The sequence below is a fragment of the Gossypium hirsutum genome, chromosome D01 (assembly GCF_007990345.1).
Source record: "Gossypium hirsutum isolate 1008001.06 chromosome D01, Gossypium_hirsutum_v2.1, whole genome shotgun sequence".
Taxonomy (NCBI): domain Eukaryota; kingdom Viridiplantae; phylum Streptophyta; class Magnoliopsida; order Malvales; family Malvaceae; genus Gossypium; species Gossypium hirsutum.
The window spans coordinates 61,017,611-61,027,474 of NC_053437.1; the positions used below are offsets into that span (position 1 = coordinate 61,017,611).

Below are 9,864 nucleotides of genomic sequence, written 5' to 3' on the forward strand. Positions count from 1 at the left end.
CTTGCGTTTTTCAAAAGGGTAAGTCATTTTACAAGAAAAATGACTTATTTTCCGTTGACCTGTAAGTCATTTTTCGTTGACCAAACTATTTTTTGTGAATCAAACACAAAAAATGCAGAAAATATTTTTCGTAAAACCTTTTACATGTAAATAAATGGACCCTAAGTTAAATTTGTATTATGTGCAATTTGATTGGACTCAAGTATGATATTTGAATTATGAAATTGAATATTGTGCCATGTACACATATGTGTAACCAATTTTTGAAAATTCTCTAGTAAACCACTATGAATAAATTTGGATATAATTGGTATGCTAACAAAACTTTAGTAGCATTGTGTATTATATTCTACTGATAAAGCAAGAATTGATGTTTACATATTTGCTTTATTGCACTATGTGCATAATTGGTGTGATGGAGGACATATGATTCATGTTATATATGTTAATTGGTGTGATGGAGGATTATGTTTAAGCTCATGAGCCATCGGTGTGATGGATGAATTATTTTGAATATCTAGATTAACCCTTCTCTTACATATAATGGTAAACATGATAAATGTTATACTTCCTATCCAGAAGGGAAATAAGGCACCATGAGAAGACATATGTGGACAATCCTCTGCTTATTTCCCGACCTATACAATACTTGGTATATTCTCCACCTAAGTGTTTAAGCAATTCTCTACTGCTCAACTAGTCACTAGATGATCAATCACTCAGGCATCTCATCCTCCAGGTCACCCTTTTTTAGTTGGTGCATGCTCACCTCCAAAGAGGGGACCTCTAAGGGGCCATTAGACATAACAACCTCATACAGTCAAGGGAATATCAAAACAGTACCATGCATGAGGAAAACCCAAGCACAATAGCTTTGCCACCTGATGATCATCATGTCCTATATTTGTCGGTGACGTGAACTCATGGGGCATGAGACCTCTTCCCTATAAATACCCTGTAGAACAATGAAAGATCGATCCTTTAGCCTTTCAACAACCTTAAGCACTCCTCAACAGTCAACCTCCTTTGCTACCTCCCCCTCACTTATTTTCTTTGTAATACCCCGTAAATTTTTACAATAAAATATTATCTTTGATATAGTAAGGAAATAAAGTGGCAAAAAGAAGAATTTTGAGTTATGAAAATATTGAGAAGTATATTATGAAATATTAATTCAAGAAAGGATTAAATTGCAAAAGTGAGAAAAGTTTTGTTACCCAAGAGTAAATACTCAAAATTTGAGGGGTTAAAGTGTAAATATGAAAAAGTTGAAGGACCAATAGTGTAAATATTTTAAGGGTGGAATAATCTAGAAACTAAGGAAAATGGATGAATTAGGACCAAATTGAAAGCTAGAGAATTTTGAGGGACTAAATCGTAATTTTACCAAATTAAGTGATGACTCAAGGATGAAATTTTAAAGATTATAAAGGGAAAAATGGTCAATTAGAAGAGAGATAAATCTAGAAGATAATGATGATGTTGGAGATATTTTATATTAAATAAATAAATAAATATTAGTTTATTAATATTTTAATTTGATTTTTAAATGATATTTTATTATTTTATTAATATTTTATTTAGTATATATAAGAAAAGGAAGATGAAGAATTATCAATTCCATCATATTTCCATGCAACTAACGTGAGAAGAGTGGAGAAGAAAGAAAGTTTTGCTTTCTTTACAATTTGGTCCTTCCACAAAAAATTTACCATTTTCACCTAGAAATCAAAAGAATTTTCATAGCTTCCAAGAGAGAGGAATAACAAGGAGACAATGAGGAGCTAGAATATCAAGTTAGATTCAAGAAATAGAAGCTGGAGGAGAGAGAAAATCAAGTTAAAGATTGAAATCAATAGCACAAGGTAAGAACATCAAGATTTCAATATATTTTTAAGTTTGATATTATTGAAAAAGCATGGAAATAATGTTATAGTAGAGTTTTCTTATATAAGGTATTATGTTCTTGATATATTAGTGAAGAGAAATAAGTGAAAGCGATGAGAAATATTATAGAGAAAGGGAATAAGGGAGTTATACACCAAGTAATCAACATTTTGCACTAAAACAGTTTTGGACAACAGCAGTAGGTTAACTTTGAAAAATCACCATAAATTGTGGAAATCGAATTGGAGTATGAATGAATATGGAAATAAATCTTATTAAGTCTAGTTTATCATAGAAGAAACAGTGTAAGTAATGGAATTGTAAATCATGAGATATAATAAATTTTGTGAGACAAGGTCAGAATGAATTTGGGTTCCCTTGTTCTAACTTGGACAAATCATTAAAAATTGTAAAAAAATAATTATGAGTTATAATTTATATTTTTAAAATCCTTATGAGTCTATTTTCAATAGAAATAAACGGGAACATCATCCGAATTCCGTACAAAGAGATAATTAATTTTTAGTGAAGAGGGGTCGGAACTATCAAACAGTGAAACAGGAGAAACTTTAAAGAATAAAATGTACTTATTTGCTAAAAAAAATTTATGAAAATTTTATGGCAAGAATATATATATGAGTCTAGTTTCAGAGAAAGTTTTCAGATCTCAATTCGGAGTTCTGTAGCTTAAGATATAATTAATTTAGAGACTATGACTCAAGTGAACAGCTTGTTATGAGTAAACAAGATAATAGTGGTATTATGTATATATCAAGGATGTGGAATGGAGTGGAGGAGGAGGAAAAATATATGTGAATATTCAGATAATATGAGTTTATTTTAAAATATCTAATTTACATATTTTAGGTTCAGGGACTAAATTGAATAAAAGTAAAATTTTAAGGGTAATTTTGTAAAAATGTCAAAAATGACCAAATTGCATGAAATGAATTGTTTTATCATTTAAATTAATAAATTGAATGAAATATTAATTTAGATCAAGATTTGAGTGGAAATTCGAGAAAAATGGAAAATTACCAAAATGTCCCTGAATTTTGATATTTCTGCAATTTAGCCCGATAAGTTCGTGTAACTTGAATTATATTCTTAAATGCTTGAAATGTTTGTTATTGATGTGAATATGATTTGAATGTTCATTGTATGAAAATTGATGAAACATTGATATATTTGATAAAAAGGGGAAGAAATCCCGGTTGAATGGAAGGAAAATTCGATGGATTTCTGAAAAGGAATTGACAGTAAAAAGGTAATGGTAACCCCACGATTAATTATTTCACTTATGAATTTCATAGTAATAAAAATACATGTTCATGTTAGCGAAGTTAACATTTAACACAAAAACACAAATTCAAAAGTTAAAAAAACAAACAATTAAATAAAAGGCTAAAATAATTTTTTTTATAAAGTTACGGAACTATATAAATCATTATGCCTAAATAATTATCCATTAGATATTTTAGAAATTTAATTAGACTTCTTTTGTTTACGGATGCATTTGGATTGAATGAGGTTTCAGTCACTTATATTTAGAGGTAATTCTATCATACATCCCTAAATTATGATCCTTATTCTAAATTAATCCTTAAATTTTTAAATATTTTAATTACATCCTTAAACTATTAAGGTTATATCAACTAAGTCCTTTTATTACTAAAATCGTTAATATATACCCATAAAATGACACATTATAAGATCTTATATGGCATTTAAAGTGATTTAAAAAAAACGGATATTGTAAAATATTGTAAAAATCTTAGTTTTAAAGTTTTCGAAATTATATATTCTCACACACGATATCTTTCTATACATAGTGATGGTATCAACTCATATGGCTATATTCGATTCGGTGGAATAAAAATAAAATAGAAATTAGCTTTCAGAGAGCTAACTAAGTGGTTGATTGTAACAACCCTAACCCGTATCCATCGCCGAATTAGGGTTACGAGGCATTACTGAACAAAATACAACCATCTCAAAATCAATACATATATATTATACATATACATATACATATACATTAAATATGCAAAATGTTAAACTTCTCTTCTAACCATTTTTAATAAACAAAGACATTATAATCTAACTAGTAAAGACATTACAAACTAGCATATCTATAAGGAAATAAACCATTTTAGTATGGCTATTATATTCATATACAATACAACAAAGTACGACCTTCAAAACATTTATCTAGTCTGTACATGCCATAGTTAGAATTTAAATATTTTAAATACCGAGACAATAGATAATGTGATAAACTTGCTGACGATCCCTGAGCTTGAAGCTTGATTTGTTTTTTTTTTATCTATAAACAGATAGATGTAAACAAACAAAGTACGCTTACATAGCTTAGTAAGTCTATAGCATAACTAATATATATATAAAAGAAGAATAATATAAATTCATAATTAAACTTATTGAAATCGCAAATACGACATATATTACTATTTGAATATTTGTTACTCATAATCATCTTATTTATAATCAAATATATGTACTCGTAGAATGCTTACCAATGAATATATAAATATGTATATACAATATGCATAATAATTGTATATTTAAATACTCATCAAAAACTTACAACCGAATACTTTTATATATCATTTACATATAAACAAATGCATACATCATTATCAAATACCTAAAACCGAATGCATATACACTTCATATGTGTGTAACCGAACGCATATTTATGTACTTAACAAATTTTATATCCGAATATATATATACATACACATCAAACGAATATAACCAAATACATTTATACTTACCAAAATGCATATATAGATTTCTCACATACATCTATCTGAACGCGAATATACCTAACAATTTCATAAAATTGAATATATATATAAATCCATACTTATCAAATACATATAAACTAATGTTTATATGCTCATCAAACACAATGACCAAATGTATATACATATTCTATAAATCCATATGACTAAATCATACACATATTCGATACATGTAAACACATGATATGAATAGATTCACCGGCACAAAACCTGCTAGGCTTAAGGCCTGATTCAATACACTGGCACTTAGCCTGCTAGACATAAAGTCTGAAATGTTTCACCGGCGTCAAGCCTGCTAGACTTAAAGTCTGAAATGTTTCACCGGCGACAAGCCTGCTAGACTTAAAGTCTGAAACATATCACTGGCATCAAGCCTGCTAGGCACCGAGCCTGAACACTCAATTTATATAAATACAAATCACTTTCAAAATGTATATGTATATAAGATTCCATGTATAAAAATTTAGCTCAATATATATAAATTATGCCTTTAAACCACATAGGTATATAAAGTTCAGATATTGAATCCAGCTCAATAACTTAATTATACATATGATCATATACAAATATATAACTTAATACATTAAGGACTACTATTAATATCATGCATTCGAACATCTTATAGTAATCCAAGCTAACAATTTTGTACCTTCAACTCCATTCAAAAGCTTCACATGAATATAATTACATAATTGAATCTCACATAAACTTATATAATTATCATACCTAAATTCAATACATAAACATGTACATATATAAGTTTGTATATATTCGAGTCTCATACATACTTTATATAATAGTCATACCTAAATTTAACACAAAAACATATTCAATTATATTTGTATTTCCGAACTTCATATAAACTTATATAAAAATTATACCCAAACTCAATACAAAACATATACATGTAAATATATATGTATGTGCTCATTCAATTCTATCATATACATATAAATTTCAACTCACATGTACATACCATTTCAAAACTACTTATGCAAATATAACATATATATTTTTAATCAATCCAATAGTTTGTACATATATGTACTTACATATATATATACATTCGAACCTTATATTTATATATATATATATATATACACACTATACATACCTTTCGATTAATAACCAAGAATTTATACATAAGCCATATTCATTCTTCAACTAAATTCAAGAGCTTACATATATGTGTATACATATATGTATATTCGAACATTAATCATATATTTATATATATACATATCATTTTTACTTTGACTAAATTCAAGCTATATACTTTCAATTTAAGCTCATCCAAATACAATATATATATATGTATATTAATTAATAACATTAAATTGCTAGTTGACTTACCTCGGACGGTGAAAAATCGAAATCGGACGATTATTCGACGATTTTATCTTTCCCCCGATCGAACTCCGATTTCTTTGGTTCTTGATCTAAATATATCCAGAATGAGCTAATTTAAATATTAAAACATTCAATTTAATCCAAAAACACATAAATAGGAAAATTACCATTTTGCCCCTAATATTTTACACTTTTTGCAATTTAATCCCAATTGCATAAAACACAATTTACACAAAATCTCACAACAACATAGCTAGGCCGAATCTTCCTTGTATTCATACAAGTCCATGCATTTAATTTATTTTTCATTTTAGTCCCTCAAAAATTTATTTTTTTAATTTAGCCCTAATTACTCAAATTTATCAAAAATTCAAAGACAAAACATGTTAATCTAACACATATATTTCATAATCCATCATCAAACATCATAGAACACAATTATTCATTAATGGCATAACTCAAAATATTCATCAAAATAAAAAATTCTAGCATGGGTCGGATAGTATTCGAAGCAACGATCTCAAAAATATAAAAATTATCAAAAACCGAGTTAGAACTCACCTTGAATCAAGCTCAACAATGGCCGAATACCCTAGCTTTGTTTCTTTGTTTTCTTTTGTTTTGTTTCGTGATGAAGATGAAGGGAAAAAAAATGATAATGGCTTTTTTTTTAATGTTTATTATAACATAATAATATATTATACCTTATTATAACATATATATAATATTAATAATATAAGAAAACCATATATATCACCTAATGCCGTCCACTAACTTGGAAAATGGCTTAATTGCCACATAGAACCTCCAATTTATAAAGACAAAAACAATTAAGCACTTCCATATTTAACCCTCAAATTTTCACTTTACGCGATTTAGCCATTTTCTCAAATTAAGCATACAAACAGTAAAATTATTTCACGAAACTTTCACATATATAATTTCACACATATTTAACACAGAAAATAATATTAAAATATTTTTAGACTCGGATTCGTGGTCTCGAACCATTTTGTCCGATTAGGGTCAAAATTGGGCTGTTACATTGATAGCTCTGGTTTTGAAAACCGGTATAGTTCGAAACAAAGAACTATTGAGGGTTCGAGTCCCTCTCTTTCCTTTTGCTTGATGAATAGATTTCTTTCTTTATTGCTTTTTCCTGGCTTCTTAATTAAGAATCTTAATATTAATAAAAAAATTATTTCTGATATAAAATGAGTTGAAACAAAATGAAAACAAAATATTTTTAAATATCACTTGATTCCTTCAATATATATAGTGTAATCAAATTGATTCCTACCTTAAGCATCGAATCACGATCAATTTCTTTTTCAAATCCCACTATGGCTGCGCAAGCTCTTCCCGCGTGCCAATAAGTGACTCACGAGCAAAAGCTTTACCGTTCACTCTCTCAAACACTCCTTTTTTCTTTGAGGTTTTACTTTTAAAATGATTATGTGGTAATATTTTGCTTTCTTTTAAAATTCTTTTTAAATTACACCACTTAATATTTGACATTAAATATTTTAATGACGGAAGAACTAAATTGATATTAATTTTGATAATTTGAGGATGTAATTAGAACATTTTAATAATTGGAAATCAATTTAAAATAAGAGTTATAGTTTGGAGATATTTAAAATATATAACTTTTTTTTTTTTCAACTGCAAAGTATCACATGGAATTCAACTTTTTTGATGAACGTACAAATGAAGTGATGAACAAAAAAAGAAGGAAGAAAAGCAAGTAAAATGGATTGAACCCCGAGTAATATTTTACATTTATTAATCCACCATTTTTTATTCTTCAACACTTCATGCTTTCGTATATTCTTGCTGGCTTACTGCAAATAGTAGGCAAAGAAAGAAACAAGGGTGGCTCCAACCAAGGACCCAAGAACAGGCATTGTTGAGATTGCGACGCTGGAGTCTGGGCCTGGGGCAGCTGCCGAAGCTGAAGCTGAAGCTGAAGCTGAAGCTCCACCTGGAGCTGAAGCCGGAGCTGGAGATGGAGCGCCAGCAGCCATGACTTCGCTCATAGAGGCGGCGACGGCCACAATGACGGCGCACGAGATCTTCTTCATGTCCATGGTATTGAAGAATAGTAAGCTGACTGAGAGTCGAGAGACTTGCTGCGACGAAAAACAAAATTTATTGATTTTGCTTTTTGTTTTCTGTTTTTCTCGCAGGTCTGAAGAACAACGATGGAGGTGAGTTGAATTTTATAGGTAATTTTAATGTCTATTTTAAGGAAGAAAAACGGTTCCTCGTGAGCTTAATAAATGGTTTACCTTTGGTTTTGCATGTTTTTAGGATTAAAATTTGCATTTTCCCTTGGTCAAATTCTGTTATAAGTCCTTGTATTCCACGTAAGCCATGAATTTAGTTTATTTACTTTTTAAATTTTGAAATTTAAGAATAGTAGCTATTAAATCCGTTTGGTTAAATTATGCTGTTAGTATTGTATTATGTTTAAAATTGTAGATTTAGTCCACGTTCTCAAATTGGATCATTATTAGTCCTTTTAGTTTTCGGATTTCGAAATTTTAGTCTTAATGCACACGACGATATTTAAATCCATACTTGACATTTTTTGTGAGTAATATATGGAAATAACAAGTTGACATGACATTATATACGTGATAATATGATTGCCACATTACATTCTAGAAATAACATAACTTAATGAATTTATCAGTTATTGTTTGATCAATGTTGAAATTTTAAAATTCATAAAATATATGAATTAAATCCATAACTTACACATAATATAATGACTAATGGTAGATTTTAACGTTTTCCCTTAAAACTCTACGCTAATATAATTAAGATTTTGAGTTTGAAAAATAATAAGATTGTATATTGCAGTAGTGAAATTAAAATCAACGGTAAGATATATATTTGAATATAAACACAACAATCACGACTAGGCGAATTGTAGAGAGGATGGAAAATAAGCACTAAATACATCAGGTTATGTTTTTTAGGGTGAGTATTTGATCCAGTTAGTGGCGGAGCCAGAAATTATTTTTTTGGAGGCCGAAATTAAATTTTATATTTTTACGATAATAAAAATGTAATTTCACCATTTTTAATAGACTATACCTTTATAATTTTTAAAGGATTAAATCAAATTTTTATTATTTTGGAGGGGCCAAAGTGTAATTTTACCATTACTAATTTAAATTTTATAAATTATAAATGGCCTAAATGAAAATTCCATTTTAAGGGGCCGGGGCCCTACCTGCCCCCTTGGCTCCTCCATTGGATCCTGTATCAATGTATATATATATTTTATTTTACAAACAACCTTAAAAAATTAACACGTGTCTATTTTTTCAAATATTTATTTTTAAATATTTGACTATACTAGTACACTTGTCAATCACTTGACTCTACTTGTGAAGTCTAAAAAAACGCTGCATTGTACCAAATAATTTTCTTTTTCCTTATATTATTGAACTTAAAACATGTTTAAATATTTAATACATAATTAAAATTATAAAAATATTGACATATTATTTGAATATTTTAATATTAGATATGGTTATTATTAAATTAAATAAATATAAATTTGAAAACCTTTAAACCCAAATAATTAAAAAGTAAAATAAAAATTCTAAAAAGCTTTTCAAGTTAAGAGATTATAAATGAAAAAGTGAAAATATATTGATTATAATATATCTTCGTTTATTAAAAATTAAACTACTAATAAAGATATTTAAAAGATTGAAGGAAACAATAAATAGAAAGCACGGATCAATTATTGGTTGAACTGATTCATATAAGATTTTATTTTAAC

At 28.1% G+C, this 9,864-nt stretch overlaps 1 protein-coding gene and 1 long non-coding RNA gene across 3 annotated transcripts; both read right to left on the bottom strand.

Moving 5' to 3' along the window:
* Positions 1-3,917: 3,917 nt before the first annotated feature.
* On the bottom strand, positions 3,918-6,751 carry LOC121214002 (uncharacterized). 2 transcript variants are annotated; one of them, XR_005909607.1, is made up of 3 exons: positions 6,624-6,678; positions 6,066-6,151; positions 3,918-4,213 (listed from the first exon to the last, which is right to left on the bottom strand). It is a non-coding gene; the product is annotated as an uncharacterized lncRNA (long non-coding RNA). The 2 variants fall into 2 exon arrangements; XR_005909608.1 differs by lacking the exon at positions 3,918-4,213 and adding an exon at positions 4,735-5,102 and having other exon boundaries at positions 6,624-6,751.
* Positions 6,752-7,695: 944 nt separating this feature from the next.
* On the bottom strand, positions 7,696-8,264 carry LOC121214003 (arabinogalactan protein 23). Its single transcript, XM_041087573.1, has one exon. It carries the CDS (start codon positions 8,150-8,152, stop codon positions 7,904-7,906), a length of 249 nt encoding a protein of 82 aa, XP_040943507.1. The 5' UTR covers positions 8,153-8,264; the 3' UTR covers positions 7,696-7,903.
* Positions 8,265-9,864: the final 1,600 nt, after the last annotated feature.